Source organism: Corapipo altera, unplaced genomic scaffold (genome assembly GCF_003945725.1).
Source record: "Corapipo altera isolate COAL_440 unplaced genomic scaffold, ASM394572v1 52b, whole genome shotgun sequence".
Lineage (NCBI taxonomy): Eukaryota > Metazoa > Chordata > Aves > Passeriformes > Pipridae > Corapipo > Corapipo altera.
In genome coordinates, this window is record NW_020884922.1 from 5,550,015 (window position 1) to 5,575,338 (window position 25,324).

General features: G+C 37.9%; 1 protein-coding gene across 1 annotated transcript; it reads right to left on the bottom strand.

The window, feature by feature from the left end:
* Positions 1-1,318: 1,318 nt before the first annotated feature.
* On the bottom strand, positions 1,319-24,271 carry EIF3E (eukaryotic translation initiation factor 3 subunit E). Its single transcript, XM_027657003.1, has 13 exons — positions 24,135-24,271; positions 22,341-22,455; positions 19,237-19,354; positions 16,087-16,129; positions 15,555-15,659; positions 13,448-13,573; positions 11,886-12,010; positions 10,623-10,749; positions 8,533-8,634; positions 8,018-8,127; positions 3,168-3,270; positions 2,557-2,691; positions 1,319-1,487 (listed from the first exon to the last, which is right to left on the bottom strand). Exons 1-13 carry the CDS (start codon positions 24,222-24,224, stop codon positions 1,449-1,451), a joined length of 1,338 nt encoding a protein of 445 aa, XP_027512804.1. The 5' UTR covers positions 24,225-24,271; the 3' UTR covers positions 1,319-1,448.
* Between the last annotated feature and the right edge of the window lie 1,053 nt (positions 24,272-25,324).

Sequence of the window (25,324 nt, forward strand, 5' to 3'; positions counted from 1 at the left end):
ACGTCTACTGGGATAGAGAGGTGCTTATTAAATTAAGCACCTCCAAAGGTAGAGATTCCATATCCTCTCTAGGTGACTGATTCCACTGCTTTATCATCTTCAAGGTAAAAAACTAAAACTATTTTTTTTATTCCCACTTAGATCTAATTGGAATTTTCCCATGTGTCAATTTATGCCCACTGCCACTCATCCTGACTCCATGCACATTGAAGACCGGTTTTGCTGTGAACGCTCCCATCGAAGGGACTGAAGACAACAGTAAAAACCGGTCTTAGCCTTCTTAAGCCTGAACATTACTGAGCTCTCACTGCCTCTCCTTTCCCAGCCAACTTGTAATTTCAGACAGTAAGCAGGAGGGTTGGTGAGTTAAAACAACTTTACACATGTAGAGGAATCCCAGAACTTTAGGAGTGAAGAGGGAAACAGGTACACAGGTGAAATAAGGCAAAGGTGAGTCATTGATTTTTCCCCTCAACCTTAAATGCAGAATATTCATGCAGAGACAAGTGTCTCTTCCTTTCCAACATCCTCATTCACCTCAGTGATCTGTCATTGAGTTCACAAAATTCTAAAAAGGGATCTTTGATTTTCTCTTAAAGATGCTGTGGTACGTTCTGCAGTGCAAAGGTTCTAAGAAAAACCAGGAAAGCCTGAAACAGTAGCTGAAAACTCCAGAAACTCACACAGCCCCTTCTAATTCCAATAGTTGAAAAAGAGTTTTGTTCCTTTATGTTTGCATCATTAATCTTAAGAACTTCAGATTTCAGAATAAAATCTTTAAACCATATGCAGCTCATTCGTCAGGCCTTTTGTAATCCCCCCTCCCAACCAAAAAAACTCTACTCCATAGAGTTTACAACATAGGGCAACATAAAAAAATGAGATCTCAAGCAGGAAAAATTCCAAAGCATGAACGCAGAGGTCTACTGAAATTACTCTATGTGTAGAGTATATTAAGTTTCATAAAAGATGTAGGTTACACATGCCTTCACTTTTTGAAGATTCTTCTGTAACAAACAAAAACATGAAAGTACAGAAGAAGATTTTGGTTTGACCAAATGTTCAGTGGGGATCCATTTGTTTGTACTACCCGTTTTTAATTTTTTTAAAATGCAACATTTGCAATAGATAATAAAAAGCTATAAATCCCTGCTTCCAAACTCAGACAACTCTGAGAACAAAAGCATCCTTTGGTACAAACAAATCTCACAGAACTGACATTTAAAATTTGCAAAATGTGACTGAAAATGCTGTAGAATACTATGGTGCTAAAAACCCCATATAAAACGTAAGGATGTATTCAAGTCAGAGACACACAGACTGTTAAAAGTAGCCAATTTTATTCAGATTATGTTAGATCTAACACATAGTTACCTTTTCTCAAAAAAGTTACATATTTATGTGCTTTTCAGTCAAATGAACTGATTTCTCCTCACTGCAGAAGTATTTCAATAGAAGCCAGAGTCTTGAGTAGCCCAGTTAGGTGCCTAAAAAATGAATAAATAAGGATCAGAAGTTACTATATTATCTAATAGTTACTGAAATGCATAAGACACTAATTTAAAAGATTTCTAACGCTATATATGGCTACGAAGTGGGAATGTTGGTAATTAGTGAAGGATACCCTATAAGTTTAAAGCAAGTGTTGATATAGCAGAAATGCATACTGTAATTGAGTTGTACAGTTTGAGTTCTCCAAGCTATTAGTTTCAAAAATGAAGAGTTCTAGAAGATTCCAATATAAATTTAAGTTTAATTTTTTAGTTATATTTTTAAAAGAAAATAGTAGCAGAAAGGTTTCACATGACTTCCCATTAACAGAATAAACTAATGGACCACTGCTTGCTCAACTTCCATCACTATTTCAGCCAAGTAGTGAGGAAACCCAATAAGACTTTTATGTTTAAGCTCTTTTACTGTGTGGTTTGTTTTGTCTGGCTGTTTTTCTGTTAGTTTTAAAGATGTATGGCTGGGTCCCTAGTGGACCACCTTAACAGTGGTGTTCTCCCTCACAGAGCTTCCCATACTGTAATGTGGAAGGAGGTAAAACCAGATGATCTTGCCAACTTTCTCATTTTCACTGGTTCTACTAAAACCTTTCGATGATTCATTATATTCTCTAGAATTTTATTGAATAGGTTTAACAGTTCAGGTTTTGCACAACTCCTCCTTCATGTTCCACTCTTAAGCACCGTTCATTCTTCTTTCAGTACTACATATTCACCTACAGGAAGTACAACTCACTTGGAAAAAGTAACTACTTTGGTAGGTGTCACACTTCAATATCTGCCCTTCTCAGGTAAGGAAGCAGAGCAGCAAATGACAGAAACAGTTATGCAACAAAAGAAGTATCCAGTGACAAGGCAAAAGGTGAGAAGAAAGCAAGAACTGCTGTCTGATTCTTGCTATAAGAAAGTAAGCCTTTTCCAATTTAATTCCTAGTACAACTAGAAGTAGGCACATCTGATGAATTAAGGCATAGATCAAGAATTATACTTAAATTTATCTCCCACAAAAGGAAGATAGCAGGAATTCAGAAAAACACCTTATACCAACCTCAGATCTCCCACTCTGATTCAGTTTCTTCTCGATGTTCATAGCCAACATTTGACTACGAAAAGACAGACTTTTGGTTTTTTCAATCACTTGTTGGTAAGGTGAGACTGCATTGTTGCCCATGACCACATGGCCCTAAACCCCAAAGACAGAATAAATTTAACAATCACAAAGAATGCAAAAACCTTTAATGTAATGCTCTGCTTTCAAAACTTTTACAGCTCATCTTACACACATGATCAAAACACAATAAATGAAATCTACCACAATTTATACAGGAACAGAAACTTCTGTTTTCTACTGTTTGTTTTTCTTTGCCCATGAAGAAATTTAATGAAAAATTCATTTGTATCCATCTGACTTTAAACTGAAAGAGAGGAGGTTTAGTTTAGATTACTGTGAGGGTGGTGAGGCACTCAAACAGGTTGCCCAGAAAAGCTGTGGATGCCTTATCCCTGGAAGTATTCAAGACCTGGCTGGTTGGGGCTCTGAGCAATCTGGTATAGGGGGAGGTGTCCCTACCCATGGCAGGGGGGTGGAACCAGATGATCTTTACGGTTCCCTCCCACCCAAACCATTCTATGATTCTGTGATTCCATGTACAGTCTTACCAGCTTTGAATCCAATTTGGCATCCAATCGTGCATTTCGAATTAGATTGACAATCCATCTTTCTGCTTCTTCAGGAGTCATATTTAGTTTATCTGCCAACATACTAAAAGATAAAAAAACTTATCAAATGGTGAAACAGAACCTCTCTGATGTTGGTAAACATGACTAGGGACCACAGAATACAAGTTAAACCCCCACAAAATTTGGCACAGTCCAAGATTTGTATTCAATAAATACTGCATACCTAGGAAGCTTTTATTGACTGAAATGACTTTAAAACTTAGAAATATGTTCTCCTGCACATTTCTCACCCCTAGTGCTTGCACACACTTCAAGGAAGAAATTCATATCCTGAAGTATATACTTAGTCTGAACTACACCATACTGCATTTAAATCTCAACCTACACAATTTCCACAAATTCCTATTAAACCCTGCCTACATGAACATTCTTCATTTCCATTTCAGTAATTTCACCACTAACATAAAACCACCACCATCATTATAAAACAAACAACTGAATTGCTTTTATTCTTATTTAAATGCAGTCAGCAGTCAAGAAAGTTTAGACTAATTAGTCCAGGAAAATGTTTAGCAGGAAAATTTCTCTCTAAAGTTCAGGAAGAAGAGCCATGAGACAGAGCTTGGTACAGAAGATGTGACAGATACACTATGCTCAGACTTCTTGCAATTTCAAGGAAGGAAGGTGGGGAGAACCGAGAAAGGAAAAATTCTTAATGAAACAAGCACTCTTGTCCAGGAATAATTCCTTCTAATAGCGTTTCCTGTGGCTTTCCCGCTAACTCCTTTAGCTCCCTGCTGGCAGTTGGCTCATAGCAGGCATTTGTAACGCTCATTCTTCCATCAGCTTTCAGACTAAGGTAACAAACATGAGGTAAAGGGCTACGGGCATGACCGCAGAGCCAGCTGGCTACGCGGAGTTGCACAAGAGGTCAGTTTCTCACCACGTTACACCATCTTGCTTGAACGTATTTTCCTCCAACTCAAGTGATTTTCTTCTTGACGATTATCTGTGTCAAGTAAGTACTTTATAATCTATCACTTGTTACCTCATCTACCTGGTTTGAATATCTACAGACTCTTCTTTATGCAGTATTCTCTCCAATATGGCCCTGATCTCTCACCCTTCTCCCAACTATAAAAGCAAATTAAATTTTTTGTCACAGATAAACACGAAGAGAGGTGAATAGAAAAAAAAAAGTACTGGACTTGCATTGAGTCACTTCAGCAAAATAACACAACGAATGGGAAATAAAGTGTCTGAGCTTAGGGGAAACAAGGAGAAATAAAATCCAACCTCAGCTGATATCGTTCCAGTAAATTGTTAATCTGAGTTTGAACTGACAATTGTAAAGGCAAGCAAGAACAAAAAATATCAGGGATGTAAATTTTTCTGTAATTATCAGTCATCTAGGCAGAACATGAGGTATTTCAAGAGAATAAAGGTACAAATTGCTTTACTATGCCGAATCAGTGATGCTAAGTACTTGACTTGAAACTAAAGAAATTTCAAACTGAAAGAATGTGGTGTGTGTAATTCTCATACTTCTCTTTTAGAAACACCAATAAGATTCAAATAAAATAACAGAAAGGCTACTGCCACTACAATGGGGAGTAAGCAACATAGCTTTGGGACTAGTGTAGAACCCCTATTCTTGGACATAGTCAAGAATTAACTAGTCAAGGCCTCAAGCAGCATAATGGAACATTGCAGTGGGTCCTGCTCAAAGTTGTAATTGGGTTCACAGGACTTAACCAGATGACTTCCAGAGGTCCCTTCCAACCTACTGCACCTATATTTTACTTTTTTCTTAACATAAAATCCCTGTGTAACTGGAGGGGAAGAGGGCACAGACTTCTAGAGAGTCATTCCAAGCCAGAAACTACACAGTATTTTATATCACCTAGCAGATAATAGGTTAGCACTGTTTATAAAGATCACCACTGTAATTCAATAAAAATGGAATAATTTTATTAATATGTAAAGACTAGTCTACCATTTCAAGTTACAGTTAATTTCAAAGGGTAGTTTCTCCAAAACAGTTGCAAAATAGTTTTTTAATAATTTCTGTCCCTCTGTTTTATAAGGAAATTCACTTATTTGGGTCATGCTAGGGCAAGTGTTACTTTCCCTTACTTAAAAGGCAATGTTACTGAACTCCACACATCATCATATACAAAGAAGACCATCTTGTATATAGTTTTCTTGTGTGTACAGTACAAAAGAAGAATGAAGCTCTTCAATTAAATACAGGCATATCAAACTAACCAAAACACGTTCAAAATTAACTTCATCTATTACTCCCTATTAAACATGATATTTCAAACAATAAACCAATTGCATGATGATTTGGGATGTATAAATTTTAACTTACAACTGATAAAGTTTTGTTCTTTGGAAAAATGTCAGCTGCCTAGCAGATGTTAAGTAGTTAAAAAAATTAAACAGGCATTTATTTTCCACTTAATATAGGGAATAGGTTTCCCACTAGTTGTTTTCAAATTCATTCTGAATAGTTAAACAGTACTTATCAAGCACTGTGGTATAACTGCCTAGTTTTCAGGTCCACCAATAGCAGTGGAAATCACTTGTGGACAAAGAAATGCAAGAATGATGCCTCAGTCAAAAATCCAATTAAAAGCATTTCAGCTGGCTAATTTCTTCAAAAGCAAGTCTGAAATGCACTAAGTAATACTTATGCATCTCACTTAATCAGCCCAAATCTAATGATTGTTACAGTTTGCAAAGAAGTTTAAGGCTCATGTCCACCACTGAAAGCACAATGACCTACTGAGGACCACCTTATTTCTGAAGATTGATTCCATGTGCAATTACCTCAGTGATATGTGGCAGGAATACCCGTGTCAGCCTCAGATAAATGTCTCAACACAAAAATCTGCTACTTGCCTCAGAACCCATTATAATGCTTATAAAATAAGGACACTGCTACCTATATTTAGGAATCACACACTCTAACAAGGACAGCCAACTACACTACCTCCTCTCATACTTAAACTTGAAATACCACACATAGTACGAAAAATACGAACTGTAAAATAAGTGATATACACTAAATAAGTGACAGTTATCTACCATAAACTTTGATTTGTTAAATAAAGCTTGCTATTTCTGCTATAATGACTCACTAGTATGCTGCCCACAATTTATCAGTATCTTTTGACAGAGACTTGAAAAATACTTAACACACATACTCCAGACTCTTTGCTCACTGACTTGAGACACGTAAGAGAAGCAGACTTCTTACAAAGACACCTAGTCTCCAGTTAAAGTTTGAAGACCTAGTTTCCTTGCAAACTTGTACTTGAAAATGTGCAGCATTCACAGTACTAAAAATAATTTATAGAAAATAGCGAGACACTACTGGGCTTTCTATTTCCCAAAACCCCATCCTCAAGAGAACTATATTTACATTTTTTTCTTCCAAATGCTTATCCAAACCCCCTTTATGCCTAAATGTGCAGTACTCTGCTTAAGTGATTTTAGATGAAGCATTAGCCTTTCTATGAAAATGAAATATGGAAGAATTCTATTCCCAGCATCTAGTTTCATTTACTATTAAGACTGTGCTTAGAACCCTATACACTCAGCTGACTAAAATGCTCGAAATTCACTGTTTCCCTTTTACATCAAAGAGATTAACTACTTTAAGCTGATACAAAGGATTAAAAAGTATTTTCCAAAGGCAATTACAACAAACATGTCACCCAATGACTAGAGATTAAAAGTAGTAAGAATCAGTCCTTTCTCCAACTATACCTATCCATAAAAAAGCAATCCTTTCAATAAGCTTGCAAAACTAAGATGATTTTCTCTCAGGTCCTTTTCTTTTGAAATCAGGCAGTGTTAACTCACTTCCTCAAAGGGCTAAATGCACACATTTGCTCTGGATGCAGGCTGATAACAAGACTCCACTGAGTTTGATCAATTTAACAGCCTTAATTTCTGTTTCTCTGCACTGTTCTCTACCACTGAGGTTTTTATAGCATTCAGAGTTTTTCACTTCACTTTTTCCTTTTTAATTTAAGGGATGTGGAAATATGGGGAATGCAGCAAAGGCCAAGTGGAAAGATCTCAAGCGCTCGTAACATCTTCCTGCTTAGGGCTTTTTTTTTTGTAAGAAAGGCATCAGAGCTGATCTATTTGAAAAGTCTGCATTTATAAAATTAATCTGAGTGAACAACAGACATATTTGGTGATCAGAACATAACTCTTACAGATGGATCACTCACTTTGTGCCCCAGAGAATAAGATCCATTGTTTTCCGTTTAATAAATGGAAAAAGCAATACGATTCTTATAATTTTCCAAAACCATACCAATAAAACAGACATGGGTATCTGTATCTACCAAATATAAATAAATTTAAGCAATTACTGTATTTGCAATTTGCATTAATTTAATATTAACACTCTACATCAATGTGTGGAACTGAGATCCAAATGAAGACACCAGGACTTTGACACTGGGTACAAAAGTTCCCATTAAATCCTGTAAAGACCAAGTTAACAACATTAAATCCTGTAAAGATCCATGGTAAATTTTTATCTTGAAAGCACTGCTTGTTTGGGGGATTGGGAGTGGTGGAGAGAGGCTGTTTTGAAGTTAAACATAATAATTCAACTTTGAAATATGATTGTAGTAATGTAAGTATATCACATCAGAGCTATAAAACTATGAAGGCAACTATCCAAATGAGATTTCAGTTAGGATTTTATACGACAACTGAATATTTCACTACTAAAGTTTACACTGTCAAACTGTCATCCACGAGTAATTTTTCTGCACTGACAAATTACAGCACTATCTTACCCAATGCTGATGCACTGATGGATGCGACAGAAAGTCTCAAATATAAAAAGACGGGCATTCTCAATGAAGTCCTCAAGGCAGGCCACTAGGAAGAAATCATTCACAAGCACCTGCAAGTGTAAGCAGAAAGGGAACACTGAGAACAAACATGGAACTAGTAATTTGCTGGTAGACACTGTCAATAACTAAGATCAGCTACAGTACATCTAAAAAAATTGCTATACTCCAAGATGTGGAAAGCCTGAAGCTCAGCCAAATGTATGATGACCTATTTGCTCCTTGTTCTAGAACTTCTTAAATATAACGTTAAAGCCATATCCTTACCAGTAAGTCTTGTTTCAATGTTACAAAATGAGTTGTCAAAAAACCCACTGCCAAACAACCATGAATTAAAGTTCATCAGAAAACAGTGGCAATGGAATCAAACACCACTTCAGACAAATTAGCTGGCCATTGTGAATTTTAGAGGTCTTCACTTAAAGGAAAAGGAGTCTTATTAATGTTTTAAGTCTTACTGTTTCACACTCTCTCAGCTTCTTCTGTGCTCCATCAAAATCAAAATTAACATACAAGCATTCCACAAACTCTGTGATAGGGTCCCTGTACGTGTAGGACTCCTGTCAAGATAAAAAATTGGAACAATATTAGAAATCAAGGCCATGTGGTTACTCAAGTATTCCTCTTATTCTTTAAAAAAAAAATTAATAGCAGAAAAAAGTCCACATATCACCTTAAAAAAAAAAAAAAAAAACCCCGAACTTCCCAATTTCTCTTATAAAAGCTGCAAAATTGTGCTTCCTCCTAATAGTCTGGTTAAACAACCAGAGGTTTACTTCCACCTTCAGCATTTAATGCTGCAATCTTTGGGTTAGCAAAGTGTCAAGAGACTAGAACCAGCTCTGTATCAAACCTCCAAATTTCTAAAACATGGTAGAACAGTCTTCCTAAATTCTGATTTCAAAGACAACTCCAATGCCAAATCCTTCATCTTTAAACTGAATGATTATTGATTTACAGGGACAACATAAGTAATAAAAATGCTACTTTCTATACACAAAATACTTCCAATTTATTTTGGCATTACAGAAGATATTCAACGTTCTAAATTACCAGGCAGAGACAACACTAGATCTATATACAACTGTGTAATTTCAGATGTAATTAAACATCCCCTTAAGTGTCTCTAATACATATTTTAAGACAGTTTAAGTCAATATCTGTCAATATTTGCTTTAGCATACAGTAAAATCAGCAGATTAAGGGAATTACTAAGAAAGATGTTTTTCTTTATGCATGAAAGTTATTTGTCCTACCTCAAAAAACTGTATTTATGGCCTCATTATTTAGTTTTAAAATTCAGTTTTAAGGGTAAATGTTTTTCGCATCAAAATTATACTTGTTAACCATTAATTAGTAACAATTAGTTAACAATTAATTAGTAATTAACATCCACTATACAAAATAGTCTTGGATTAATCATCTTTTAAATTTAACAGAACAACAAATTGCTTACCTATCAAGTTCAATACTTGCAAAGATATTCCAAGTATAAACAATCTCTTATTGCTACTAGAGCAAACAGCCTACCACACAAATAATTATCCTGTCTGATCCACTTTCAATGTATAAAACCTCTACCACATCATGATTTAATGTAACGAACCATACAGAGTAGAACAGTAATAAATAAATATTTGGTAAGAAATTTCAAAATCAAAGCCCAAGTTGGCATTTTCAAGAGGAACACCCTAATGACCTTTTTTATTCGTGCCAATTGTACAAGATAAACAAAAGCAAAAGAAGTTGTAAAACGTTATCTAAGTATTAGAAGTTCATATTACATTAGAAGCTCGATGCTACAATCAGATTTTAGATAAAAGATGAGTCTTAACACTAATTTATAGCTTCTCATGCTACTTCCTTTGTGAACACTAATGCTTAAGAACAGAATAATGTGGGCTTAAAATTTGATCCTTGGGCTTTGACTGGGCTTTGCACATGATTGAAATGGATATAACTGTAATAACTGCACTGTCACATATGTATATAGTTTATTATTCACAACATTATCAAGTTGAATACAGGCATGATGGCTTTTATACAAGTTGCATGCTGATTTCAGCTAAAAATCTTGGCCACAACTCCACTGATTGCTATCAAGTACAATTCTTTTATTGCTCTTGTCCATGTCTACATCCTCATGTAACTGTGACAACAGAACCGTTCTCAAGAAAACGCATGTGAACGCAAATCAACACACAAAATTCAGTGGTTTTAAAATGCACAAAGAACCCTTATTCATACAACAATTCCTTGCAGAGATAGCTCAAAAAGAATCAGATCCAAAGCCATTTCACATATCTCACTGAACAGAAAATAGAGTGCATACTCTATTGTACTCATTGCTCGTTTACGTGAAAGGAGGGAAAAATTATACTCTGCTACCACTGATCGATGTGCAGGTTACTTCAGTGAAAAATTAGTTCACTGACAAAAAACAAGCATCAAAATGCCGTAAGTCCTAACCCAGGCATATATTATTAGAAGAAAGTTATTATGAAGTCCCATTAAAATGGCAGAAATTATCAGATATTTCAAACCTTACCTGCTGAATAACCTTGACTAGATCTTTCAGCACTTGTCTACGTTTACGAACATCCTTATTTGTTATGACTGCAGTAGTCAAATATCTGAGGATATGTGGGCACATTGTCTGAATTGCATTGAGATACCTAGAAAGAAAAAATACAGACAAGATGCAGGACTCAAAGGTATACTTAAGTTTGCTGATGACTCTAAATTGGGAAAAAGCTGCTGACTCCCTCTAAGGCAGAGGGGTCCTGCAGAGAGAGATCCTGACACACAAATCAGAAGGCTAGGCAATCACTGGAACAGGTCAACCCTAGATGTATGTACAGGCTGGGGAATGAGAGGCTGAAGAGCAGAAAGGGACCTGGGGGTCCTGGTTGATGGCAAGTTGAATATGAGCCAGCAGTGCCCTGGTAGCCAGGAAGGCCAACTGTGTCCTGGGGGGCATCAAGTAAAGCATCGCCAGCCAGTCGAGAAAGGGGATTGTCCTTCTCTGCTCTGCACGGGGGCAGCCTCACCTCAAGTACTGTATACAGTTTGGGGCACCACAATATTAAAGATACGAAGCTCTCAGTGTCCAAAGGAGGGCGAGAAAGATGGCAAAAGTTCTAGAGGGGAAGTCGTATGAGGAGTGGCTGAGGGCACTTGGTCTGTTCAGCCTGGAGGAGACTGAGGGGAGACCTTCCTGCAGTCCACAGCTTCCTCATAAGGGGAAGCAGAGCAGAAGGCACTGGCATCTACTCTCTTGTGACCAGCAACAGGACCCAAGGCAACAGCATGAAGCAGCGTCAGGGAAGGTTTAAGTTTGGATATTAGGGAAAGATTCTTAATCCAGAGGTTGGTTGGGCACTGAACAGGCTCCCAAGGGAAGTGGTCACAGCACCAAGCCTGACAGAATTCAAGAAGCATTTGGACAATGCTCTCAGGCCTATGGTGTGATTCTTGGGGCTGTCTTGTGCAGGGCCAGGAGCTGGAGTCAATGATGATCCTTGGGGGTCCCTTCCAACTCAGGATACTCTATGATTCTAAATTTCTCAGTGTTAAGCTGTTCTAGACTCCTAGATCTACATATAATAAGTTGGTCCTCTCACAAATTAAAATGTTTCAATTTTATTTTTAGTCTCAGTTTTTCCTCAAGAATACTTCCTAAATAGTTTTTATAAAATCAAAATAGGACAATATTTTCCCCTGCAGCCCTAAGCTCAACAAACTTGCTTATTCAAATCATCTGCCTTAATTTTGATTTAAAGTTCCCCCCATATAGTACAACACAACTTACTGTGGCTGATAGAGAAAAAGGTCAATGATATTGTCTCTCCCTTTAGGATGATTAAAAAACACGAACAAAGACCAGTGGATGAGCCACGTTCTCTGCTGAAGAGACTGCAGTGGAGAGCTGACAGACTGAAGGAAAATGTAACATTAGTTTAAGTCAAACATAACACAAAGTTTGATTGAACATTAACCTACGGGAACCTCTAATTGCTCAAAATTTTGTCATTTTCCACTACCTCCTTTTAACTATCATCACTCTCAGGTTGAGTTTGATCTCCAGCTTTTTAACCTGTCATCACAATGATAAATCTACTGAAAGTTATAAGCAAGATAAATTTTCCAATATTATATTCCAAATTATTTGCCAAAGTTTGCATTGTTACAGCAAAAGCAGAGATTTTAGTTCTCCAAGACCACCATACTAACCACCTAAGGTATTACTTCCCTTTTTAAATCTGAATTTTGTTTCTTGTATTCCTCTCCAGATGTGACCTGAGAAACTACTTGGCTTCTCCAGCTTTTCTGTTTTACTTTTTAAAGTCTCATAAAAGCTTTTTATTGCCCTACACCCTCAGACAATGATGAAATGCCATAATCACTTTCAGCCAAGAAATAAGGAAGTATCTTCATTTAAACCAGCTGATAATGCACAAATAAGGGTTCAGCTCCAAGCTGGACCAAGTAGCTGTATTAGCTCCAAATTTCAGCAGCACTTCAGACAAACTGCAAAGCAACATGTTAAGAATGAACTGACACAGCAACTAATCATCACTCCAAAGAGCATGACAACTAACTACTATGATTCTATCCTAAAAAAATTCTTGGAGTTTAATGCATAAGTCAAATATTCTATTATAACCACACAGAATCATAAAGGTGAAAAAATTAACAGAAGAAAATTTATTAACATTAGTTATCTGCCACAAAGACAAAAAACGATTAGGGGACACCAAAAACCAAAATACCAAACACTTTTCAAGCCTTTAGTTCAGGAGAGTAAAACTTCCATCTTTGGCCAGTGAAGGCCCATGAGCAAAGAGGAAGACTGAGAGGTCCCTAATCCCCTCAGCTGCTCTGAATTAGTACTGCACTCCTACTCTCCCCTTATGTTCTCGGTGCTCATCTGAACTCAAAAGCCGGTAAGAAACCTGAATAGCTGAGAACTGTTTCCAAAAACAAGCTGTCTTGTATCTGAGTCAAAAGCATTACCTTCATGAGATAATGACACAGCCTATTTACATCCATTTTATTCTTTACAGAAAATTAATTGTAGAAGTATCTTGCCCTCAAACTCCTCCTTAAGATTTTTTTGGTTTATTGGAAATATATTGGAAATACATTTGAAAATATAGCTTCTTTTGAAGGTGTTAAGAAGGAAGCAATTTGAAAAAGAAGGCTTCACTATTTTTCCACGAGCACCCTTCAATTCTCCCACTGCTAATATGAAGGTATCAAGTGAAAAGATGGTAAATACTCCTAAAAAAGTCTACAAGTGATTTATAATAAAACTTGAATACTAGCACATCTAACATCTCACCTTGTTAACATGACCAAGATTTTACTTACATTATTATCTATGGTCTCCTTTAGTCTTGTGAGATCTTCCATGGCTGCATCCCAATTCTGCATCAGTATTTCCGATGCCAGTTTTCCCCAAAGAGAACTCAAAGCATTTCTGTCTGTTGCTGGAACCTATTTTCAACAACAGCAACAAAGTCACACTATTAGTATTTGTTTAAATTATTATTTATGTTTAAAATTAAGAAAGATATTTTCTGGTCGTATTTTTAATGTACAAAGTATCAAATTTGCATGGTCTTAACTTTCCAAAATTAAGTGCTTTTTTAAAAAAAAGCAGTTCAGGCATAGAAAATAGCAGTAAAACTTCTGAAGTAGAAACCAGGAAATTCTGTCAAAGTAAGATAAAGCTCCATGCTGCTGCAGTTTAAGTTAAAAAAAAAAAAGAAAAAAGAAAAAAATGAAATGGCTGAGCACCAGATGACACACTGGGTCCAAAATTCTTTTTTCCCATCATATAAAAATGTTTCTAAACTACTAAAATGAGGTTATCACAAAGCAGGTTCCTCAAGAACTCATGATAGTAGGTAACCATCTAAAAAAGTTAGCATTGCAAGTTCTTTCTGGTAATGCTGTGCCCAAAGGTGTCCTTGTTACAGCAATGTCCAGTAAAACTGCAACTTTGCAGCAGTGACTATTTCCTGGAAGGGTAGCCCTGAGGTCAAGATGTGTTAGTTTTATACAGGAATGAATCACACTAGGTCATTCACAGTGTCAAATTCTGTTCTCAGACTGGCTACAATAGTTCTTTCATAGATTATGTTACATCACACAGGACTTTAAACAAATCTTCTCCCATCAGAATTAGTAACAAAGTCCTATACCAAGCTATTACCACCACAAAACCAATACTTCACTTTTTGAAATTAGTTACTTGACATAAAAGAATATAATGCTGAGCCCAGAATTAAGGCACAAAGAATTAAGGACAGCTGCCCACAAACCTATGCATGTAACTTTCATTTTCCCTCTCAGCACATAAAATGAACCTATAACACTGAAAGTCAGCTTTAGCATCAAAATTTAGACTAAGAATTCAACTCATTCCTATTTTAAACCCTATTCTTCTGATTAAAGATACATTTCCCAATTTTTCTTCTTTAATTATAGTAGATTACAGGAATTATTGTGTTTTACTCTAGCAGTATCTCAGAGTTAAGATTACTTGTAGATGGAATAGAGATTAGACAGCATCAACATATGAACCACCACATGTTTTCAGCAATCACTCCACATGTCTATGAGACACACAGCTTCTAAGTCAGCATCCTCCAGACAACTAAGGTGCCAATTTAGCAGATACTTTTAGTTTAGCAGGTTCACATGCACTGTGCTGGTTCCAAATCACATAACTACAGTTAAGCTATTCACAATAACTGCTTTTAGATACTGCAGCTGTTCTAGCTACAGTATCTGGATTTTCAAGCAGTTATGTTAAATTTCCATTTGTTAGTAAAATAGCACATTCACTGACCACCAACAATAAATTTACTGTGTTAAGATTCTTACAAGACATTAAATCTTCATTCTCAAAATTCACTCCCATGAGTAACAAATGATATGGATTACAACAACATGAAAAGAATTGCTTTAGAGATGATGGATCTGGTTCTACCTTTTTCATTTAAGCTGTTTACATTTCCTAGGGAGATGACTTATACTCTTAAATCCATCACAAAATTCAAGAGAAGACAGATGAGAGTTCAGATAAGAAGCTGGCAGTTCACCACTACCACCAATTACATTCAATCCACCTGCAAGCTTTTCACTACTGTTGATTACATCTGTGCACAAAAACAAGTATTCACAAAAAAAAGTATTCATTTTGCCATATTCCATAATTAAGTGTTACCACAAGACCTACACGTTAGAAAAACAATTCTGAATTCAGCTTTAAAAATAAGAGAACTACTGGACAATACTGATAATTATTAACAATTATTGTCAACTTTGGTGTACAGTAATTGCCTCAAAAAGCTCAAAAGTATTATATTCTAAGAATTAATACAGACAATTTACCGGTTTAAGTAAAAAAAACCACCCAACAAATGAACTCCAAAACTAAACCCCAAACCAACAAACAACCAAAACTTACCAGAACCCTAAAGAAGTAGAGATATTCTGCAGCTCCTGAGTAATTACCACACTCATACTGAAATTTGGCATACCTGTAGAGTGTATCTAGGTACTCCTGCCTAAACTGAAAAGGAATACAATAAAAGTTTTATTCACTAGGAAAAAAGCCAATTTTAATAGTAGAGTAAGCTTCAAAATCTGTAGTTTTTCCGAAGACATTGCACAAAGAAAAAGACTATAGAAAGCTATTATGCTCTCAATCTATGCCATGGAATGAAAGATTATACCAATATTAGAAAAAGGTGAAATTCTGTATTGCAAAGTAAAGCACAGCATAGATACACAGGTGCAGCTAACATTAAATTTCAGCTTTGTTTGTATAAAAATTAGAAGTTCAAAGGCATAAATACGTTAGCATTAGGAATTGTGCCTATTAGCTACACTGACAGGAGACAGGGCAAAATGCTACTCCATAATTTCTCAAAGTTGTCAGCTTTGGGAGAGGTTGGGTGGAGATACTTTGAACTGAACTCAACTGATAAAACACTTACCCCGTGCTTCTCAGCTAAATAGTCAAACAGCATCCGACCATCTCTATAATAAAAAGATAGAAAATGCTGTTTTTTCAAAGCAAACTGATAGCTACCATACAACACACTACACAATGCACCACAATTTTAAAGGTAAAATACACAAAATTGAGCACAAATTTTACGTGATATTCCTCCAGTTGTTGGTCAAAAGCAGCTGCAGAAACATAGAGCCATCAATTCCTAAAGTGTCACAAAGAAGCTTCAAAATCTTAAAATTATTCCAATTTTAAATATTTTTAAATAAAGAATGCCACTCAGCTCTTCCCACTTCCATGTTCTAATTCCAGAGTAGTTACTCTAGACAGCCTTGATTTTAACAGAAGACAGGAAAAAAACCAGCTAAGACTAAAGTAAATACAAGTAGAAAGGAAACATCCCACTGTTAGCACTGAGGCACAGCGGTTAGCAAGAATATCTCTACCACAGCAAATACCTACAGAACACAAAACTATAAAAGATAATTGTATTACTAAGTTCTAAACATCTAATTCACCCACGATCACATCTCTGAAGACTATTTTTTATTTAGCATTAATACTAAGAGGACAAGCAGTATTATCTAGATCAAAAGAAAAGTCTGAGCCTCCAGGAGGTAAGCTATAAATTTCCTGGTACAAAGATACAGTAAAAAATGCGTGCAAGGGAGTATTTTCCCATTTACTCTGAAATCAACTGACTGCAAAGATGTTTGTTTAATTAGAACTTCTGGTATAAGATTCTATAAGGAACTGGTACGTTGCCAAGTGAGCCAAGAATGACAATCCCCAATAATACTTGTGAAAGCAATTAAATAATTTCATGGATTTGTTCCAGTGGAAGATACTTCAAGAATGAGTAATACTGACTGTTCCTCTAAAATTTTGAAGTCAACGTCCTCCAACAGTTGCTTAGAGAAGTGACATGTTTTGGCTTATTCATGAAAGAACTTTTACCTGCTAAGTCTCCTTTACACATCATTTCCCAAACTTTCATATTCCAAGCAGTGCTGTCATGGATCAAAAGCCACGATCTAAAGCCCTGATAATATGCAGCTCTGAATTTGACAGAGATTCCAATTCACCAGCAGAAATTCACAAAAGTCAAGGAATCAAAAGTTGCTTTCTACAATCTACAGCACACTGTTCAAGGTCTAGACAGTTGGACGTCTCTTCCCCCCAGCTCTGCCCATTACTATCTAATCCCAATCATCTGGATTGGAACTACTGCCCAATAGCCAAAACCAGAATTTCTGACCTACAAAGTTTCCAGACATTTTACAAACAAAAATCACATACCAGTTGTAAAACAAAACTTGCTGCATATGAGTAGCAGGGCTAATATTCTATAGCATTAGGCAAGTTATATTTCATGCATTTATTGACTTTATGTCTTGCTTTCAAACATGGCATTTTTAATTTGAAATAAGTACTACTGACCAACTTCCGTGAATCAAAAGTCAAGTAACAGAGCACATTTCCCAAGAAATGATAGTACTTTAGTAATTTGAATCCTAGGCCAAGTATTACTATAAAAACTGGCTAAAGGCAAAGCAACAATTGCACAACATCTCTATATACTCAATTAGATGTGAATAGTTGTGATAATACCAGGAATTCCTTCCTTTAAGACAGTCCCAGTTAATAACTTCAAGGCAGATAACTAATGGTGATTGGGCCTTTCACTTTCAAAGCCACACTTCCAAAAGTGAGTGGCTCCTGGCTTTGCATAACCCCAAGCCATAAAGCAAATGTAATTATCTTACATGAATAGCTACTCTGAAATTAGATACAAAGGCAGCTTACTTAGGTAACAACGTTTTTTAAAGCAGAAGATTAAGTACATTCTGGTGATATCAGAATGGAAAATAAACTTTTTCTGATGTGCTGCAAAGCACATTTCATGATTCCTACTGACATGTTGTTTCATGTGCACATTGAGACAATTAACTGCACCTCACCATTTCTGCACTGACTTTAAGTTGTAAATTATTCTATAACAAATTCTGAAAACAATGTAAAGAGTGGAGAAAACATTGGGGAGAAAAAAAAGGATTATAATCTGTGTTTGAAACAAAGAGTAAATTCTAATCAAGTTCCTCCCCCTCCAGGGACCCATATTCTTCAGGGGATTTATTCCCAAACAGAGCTATACTCAAAGATTTCTGTAGACTAGAAAGAAGAGTTTGTGCATTCAATATTTTTGTAAGAAACCAGTAAACCCGAGTTTATTCAAATTCAAGTTGAGCCATAGTTGCTCTGTCTGGTGCAGTACACTCTTTTTGAAATCTTTGGGCAGGTAAGGCTGAAGAAAGAGTCCAATTAATATCCAGTGTTTGTCAGACACATTTACAACAGTAATAACAATGTTTCCTTTGTACAGGCAACAAGCAGCAATTTATGTCAAACAAATACCTGCCCACCCCTCTACTGAAGGTGAGGTAATCAGTGATTACAGCTGAACTCTTTCTACAGAACCCAATTCAAGCTTAACCACGACACAGACCTTAGATATAATGTACAGACAATTCATTCTACTTTAATTACTCCCATAAGCAAATTAAGAAGAAATGGATGTGCCTTAAAAAGACTATTACGAGCACCACCTAACACCAAAAAGTTGGAACAGTTTGGGGGTGGGGAGGGTAAGGGGCAAAAGGACAGAACTCCTGAAAGAAGTATGTGCTCTGAGGCTGAACAGATGCTTATCCATCAGGCCTCCCAGACTAAGATGGCATTCCATAATGCTTTGTGGAAGGCAGAAAAGAGAATCTGAATTGTTTTAGTTCGTATTTCCCCTCAAAAAGCTTAAATCCCTTCAAAACCCAAACAAAAAAGCCCCTCGACCTCCCCAAAACCAATCTTGGCTGTGACTGGACTGCACCAAACGATGACTGTCCCTTGTCCCAAGTTGACTCACAAACATTAAGATCAACAGATGTCTTTTACACAGCAGGTAAAAGCACCGAAGAGAACAAATTATGCCAAGCAATTTCAATTATCTGACCACAAGCACTACTTAAACACTGTCTGGAAATAAGTGTCCTTATAAGTTGCTGCACAGAAAGCACTCCTATCATCAACACCTCAGAGGTACCCACAAGCCACCCTGAGAAACCATGTTAGAAGTTACCTGGTGGACTGCATTTGCCTCGTGGTCTCTGGATCCTCAAACATCTTCACAATAGGCTCCGTTTCAGCCTGAAGCTGCTTCAGCTGTGCAACAACAGTTGTTCTCTTCTCACGCAAAGCTAAACACACAAACAAAAATATTTTTATATAATGTCTTAAGTTGTTACAGAAACCAACGTGTAATTATATGGTGCTGACTTTTGAACACATCTTCCCTATTCCTACCTCGGTTGTCCTCTCAGTCAAGTCACAAACCCAGAGGTATCTAACAGTTCTTTGACTTAATAAAAAGCTTCTAATATTTGCTTCTTTTCCTCCTGCCTGGAGTTCTAATCAGGCCACTAAAGAGCAGGTACAGGTGGAACAGAGTCTGTATTAGACAAGGAATCTTCAGACTTCCACTAAGGAAAAAACAACCTTTTAATTAAGTTCACTTATTCCAAGTACAGGGAAAAAGTGAAGTCTCACGATATCATTCAGAATGATTTTCTTCTGACTGATGATCAGGTTCTGAAAGTACATTCACAGAACACTAAACTGAAAATTGTCAGGAAAAATTTCAAGCAGCTCAATCTGCAAAATTATGATTTTGAGCACTCTGCATGCTTAATGGAAACATTAAGCCTTTTATGAAAAATTGGTAGGAAATAGGGTGATTATTTTACACAGATCCAAACTTCCTGACCGAGTGCTACCAACACAGTAAAATGAAGCCTTAAATAAAATTCAGAAAAGTCTACATGTTAAAAAAAATAAGAAAAAAAATCACCCTGACACTGGCTATGTGACCCAAGAAACATATGGGATCAGACAAGCCAAGACCAAATCCCAGGAGAAAAATGCAGGAAATGTGAAAGTATGCCACACACCAGAACACTCAGTGCCACGATGAACCTATCAGACATTTCTTCGGTGATTTGACTCACCAGGTATTTGAACAGGACATCCAAAGTGGCCAACACCATAATGGTGACCCAACCTAAATCTAAGAATGACTTGCCTGATAGGAAGTGTTCCAATAAGGAGAAATTATCTCCAACTTCAGTTGACTCTTGAGATTATAAAAGAGGAAGGGAAAACAGATGAAAGAAAAACCATTCAGTTGACTTACTAAGAATACGAAAATGTTTTCCTGCGACATCTCCTGGGTGTGTAATTGTAAGTTGATCTCATGGAAGACAAGACAAAAGCAACTATAAATTGTGCAGGGACATTTCTAAGTATAACTGTGTTAATTGAACTTAGCTTTGAGTACTTTAAACTGTGAAGTCTTAAAAAAAAATAAAATCAGCATAAACTTCTAATGAAGCCAGTGATTCCACAAATAAGAACCACCTGTCTGTACACACACTCTGACACATGAGGATGGCACACACCAGAGAGATCCCAGAGTAAGTTAAGGCCTTTGCATAGGAAGCTGTGCAAGCAAGCACCCCGAATAACTGACTCCACGTGTGAGAACTAGCTCTGCTTATGTCAACGGACTAAAAGCCACATATCAAACAACACTAACTCATCATATAAAAAATCCTGCCAAACTGATGATGTAAAGTCTTAGAGATGTTTGAAAAGAGCATAAGAAAAACATTACAAGTGTGGAAATTGCTCGTTTATAATGAAGGCAGATGTCTCCTAGGGACAAAATTCATTCAATTTTCCTGCAGCTGTGACCTTATAACCTTAGGCAACACGCCTAAATAACTGGCTGTAATCAGAATATTGAAGACACAGACTTACTATTTCTTGTGCTGTTTACTACTTTAGTATTTTACTGCTAATTTACTACTTATTTACTACTGATAACAGTAATGTTCTTCAACAGTTTAGAAAAGCTGAAGCAGGGAAAGAAAGAGGAGAGCCAGGAGTTGGACTCGATGATCCCTGTGGGTCCCTTCCCACACAGCACATTCTGTGATATTCAGCTTTGAGACTGTTACAGCCCTGATATGCCCTTTTTAATCAGTAGAGCTGATAAGTAACCTGACAGTGAGGAAATCCTTACATCTGTTTCCTAGATTACAGAAGTGACAAACTCTGGTTCTCAACACAAGTCCATGCATCACTGCATATATGCTCAGTACAACACCTAATGCCAGCAAAGGTTTGGTCAAATCATTGACTCCAATGTCCCAATGCTATCAGTTCTCTTCATGTCTTTCCAAAGAGATGAACTGCCATCTCTGCAGTCTGAAGGCAAGACTCAGAGGCAGAAAGCAAAAGCACCCAAGTCTCTTCCTTCTAACCTGCAGGTAAGACAGACTGTAGTCCCACTAGTTTAGAAAAAGGCAAGGAATTCCCCAAAATGAAAAAAGATGGTGGATATTCAAAGACTAGGTCAGGAAAAAAAAAGCCAAAGGAAAAAAAAAACAAACCTGAAAAAAGGAACAACAGGAAAAAAAAAAAAAAAACCAAAACACCCATAAAGGATAGAAATTACAGAAAGCAAGATAACATAATTTTCTCCTCCCCCAAGGTGCTCCTCAAGAAGATAGAAATTTAAGACATGCACAGGAAAATTCCCAAAACCATGGATAAGATAGTAAGAGATTAAGTTTCATATTGATTATAATCTTATATAGAATTTATTTTTTTCTAGACAAACAGCTATCTATATGTCGACAGAATTGAGGAAACATCTTCAGAAAAGCATCTTCAGAACCATCTTTCTCTCTCCAAAGTCTAAAAATCAGCCACACATAGAGAGATTAATGGAGTTACTTACAAAGTAACTCTAGTCTTAACATACTGGATGCTTCAAAGAATAAGTCTAATGACACCAAACCATTGTGCAACAGCGTTTAATTTGACAGATGAAAAGTTAGTGCAGTGCAACATTAGGCTATACCTTTCAAGTGCTTGAAAATATCAAATCAGCATTGAAATACTTCAGACATCACTCAAAGATTACGTTCCTGACAGACCAACAAACCAAACTTCTCAGGATTAGGGAATTCTATCTGTCTCAGTATTTCCACCTCCTTTTCTTAAGGCCAAAGTTAAACTGTATTCTAGTTTTTGAATGCAACAAGCAAATTACCACTAGTTATCTATTATTTTAGATAGAAAGGTGGTAAAATAAGTTTTACATCTAAATGAGCATCTTACCGTGTGGAATTTCATCGGAATAAAGATTTTTGTACACATCCATGGCAAAATCCACCATGTTGGTATCACTAAGGAGATCCAATTTTCCTTGGAGTAGTTCTTTTTCATTGTATATCTAAAATAGAAATTATTAACAGATTTATCTGAATAGTATTAAAGAGTTTCAATTCACATTATACAGTTATTTCTACAGCACAGTTTATAGACTCTTGTACAACTGAATTGTTTTAAACACGAAATCTCACAGCTGTTATTAAATGTGCTTACTATGAAGCCTTTCTACATTTTCCATCTTGGCAGGATACCAAAAACTTCCTGCTATTTATGAAAGCAAGAACTTCAAAGACTAGTTAGAAGTTAAGTAACATTACTGTTCTCTTAACAGAAATAGTAATTCCTATTTCAAAAATTATATATCTATTTTTAAAAATAATAAAACCTTTGTCAGATTTTTCTTACAAAGTACTGAATACTTTCCACAAAATAAAATGCTGAACAGTGCAGACTAGTTAAATTATTTAAAGTGGATCTCAGAAGAGATGCTCAGGATTAAATTTATAATTTAATTGTAGCACAGATTAATCTAAAATATGCTGCTAGGTCTAAAGCATAAGAATAAATTTAGAGTAGCTGTATAACTGGATAGTGTGCTTTTGTACTTGTCAAACTGTTTTTTAGAGATCCTACCCCATGATTTAGCAGTGAGTTACAAACTGCTCTTAGGTCTTCAAGATGTAGGTGAGGGCCAAATCTGGAGTATTCCTCAAAAATACCTTCGCACAAGAACTGTATTACAACTCACCACATCACATTTATGGACATCTCAAATACAGAACCTGCAAGCTTAACTGGGCTCTGAACACTGTGTTAATCATGATTAACACTAAAAAATAAGTATGTTTAACTAACTTGAGCGGACTTACAAATGCTAAAATACCACAAATGCCTCCAAGATAACAGACATTAAGGAAAGTCCACGTGCTAGACACAACAACTAGTCAGGTCAAGTCTCGATATATGCATGGTCTATCAGTTAATTTCTGAAGACTAAAAAACCATCTATTTTAAATTCAAAACTTATGTCATTTTACGCATTGTGCTTCCACTTTAAAGTAGCTCAGACGAGCACTTAGGATACTTTAGGTTAAACTCTTACCAGTCTACACTATCTTCAGCATTATTTAGTTCTCTGTAACAAAAAAGCTTCGAAATATATATAAGAAAACCAATAACAGATAATTCTAGAACGGACTCGGCATTTGTTCTCAACACAAATTTGTGATGACAAGGGTTTCAAATTGGAGTTAAGCAGCGACACTGGCGCAGGCCCACAGACCGCCCTGAGCTCCGCGGCCGCGGGGATGTCCCTCGCTGTGGGAGTACACCTGCGGCTGCGAGGGAGAGCTTCCGCTCTTCCCTTCATCGAACACCGGGGAGGGAAAGACACTGCGCCAAACCCGAGGAAGGAGGAAGCGCAGAAGGAGCTCAGCGCTGCCCGCACGCGAGCGGCCGGGGAGCTGCACAGCGGGATCAGGGACCGGCCCCCCCAGGTCCCTCTCGGCCCTGCTCCCGTCCCGCCCGGGGCAGTCCCACACGCCTCGCCCTCGACCCAGGAGACGCAGGAGCCCCGAGCTCCTCCCTGCGGAGACTCCGAGTCCCCCACGGGCCGGGCCCGGCCCGCGCGGCGCCAGAGGAAGGCGCGCCAGGCCCACGGGAGGCACCGTCAGCTTCTGCAGAGCCTGCCGCTTTCCCGCTCCCGCAGCCGGCTCTCCCGCCCCTGGGACAGCCACGTACCTCCTTGACGGAGAGGAACTCCAGCAGCGGGAAGACCAGGTGCCGGTCCAAGAAGTGCGCGATGCGAGTAGTCAGGTCGTACTCCGCCATCTTGGCGCCGGCAGAGGGAGGGAGGGGGCCGGACGCGGCTCTTTGTGCGCGCTGCGCCTGCGCGGCCCCGCCCGGCCCCGGGCGGCAGCGGCGGCGCCTGCGCGGTGCGGTCCGTGTGTGTGGCGGGTGCGGGGCTGGCTCTGGAGGGTCCCGGTGAGGAGCCAACGGAGGGAAGCGGTGTTTGGGCCGAATCCTGCCGGGTCCCTGTCAAACGGTCCCGCTCCTGTGTCCCCGGCGGCTGTGGGGCCCGTTCCGGTGCGCGCTGTGGGGCCGGGGCCCTGTAGGGCCAAGACAGGGTCCTATCCGCGCCTCGGGCTGGGTGAAGGCGCCAGTGGAAAGTGAACAGGTCCTGAGGAACGTTTTGTGCCCTGTGGCAGGTCCAGCTTAATAAAGAGGGATTTCTGGAAAGGTGAATGTCTCCCGAAAGTATTACAGAGGAGCTGTGAGGTGTGAGTCCAGCCCCCCCACTTTGTGCTCCGTCTGGGAGCTTGACTTGATTTAATCTGGTAAAGAGGATCTGAAAAGGGGTCTAAGCTGTCCTTGGCACCAAGTGAAAAGGTCAAGTATTGTTCCATGTTGGCCATGGTTCCAAGCTGTCAGTGGTGAGGCCATGCCAGATGAGCTGCAGTCAGGAGGCTGGGAAGCTGCTGGACAATGGCTTACCCAGGGAAATCCAGGCAAGTGCAGAAATAGAAGAATGGCTAATATTGATAACTTACCTATTTCTTGTAGCCAGAGTAGGGAAGCATTGGTACTGGCTACCCAGGGAAGTGTTTGAGTCACCATTCCTGTAGGTACTTAAAAGACAAGTGGGTGTGGCACGCAGGGACATGGTTTAACAGTGGATTTGGTGTGGTTGGCCCAGATCTAAAGAGGTCTTTTTCAACCTAAATCATTCTATGATTCACTATGTTGTTAACTCACCAGAACACTGAAAGATGTAAAAGGTATGTTTGCTTTTATACTTGATAAGTTTTCTACTGATTTTTGTCAGGACACACAGTTGGTTCTAGTGAGTCAAACCTCATCTCTTTACACATTAAGTGTGACTAAAACCTTTGTGACGAGGAAACTTTTTCTTTTCTGGGCAGAGGCATTAA

Coding starts and splice junctions, on each gene's coding strand:
- EIF3E (XM_027657003.1), bottom strand. CDS start 24,224: ATGGCGGAGTACGACCTGACTACTCGCATCGCGCACTTCTTGGACCGG. Junction 13,574..15,554: donor TCTACTTCTTTAGGGTTCTG/GTAAGTTTTGGT, acceptor TGTTGAAAATAG/GTTCCAGCAACAGACAGAAA. Junction 12,011..13,447: donor AGGAGACCATAGATAATAAT/GTAAGTAAAATC, acceptor ATTTTCCTTCAG/TCTGTCAGCTCTCCACTGCA.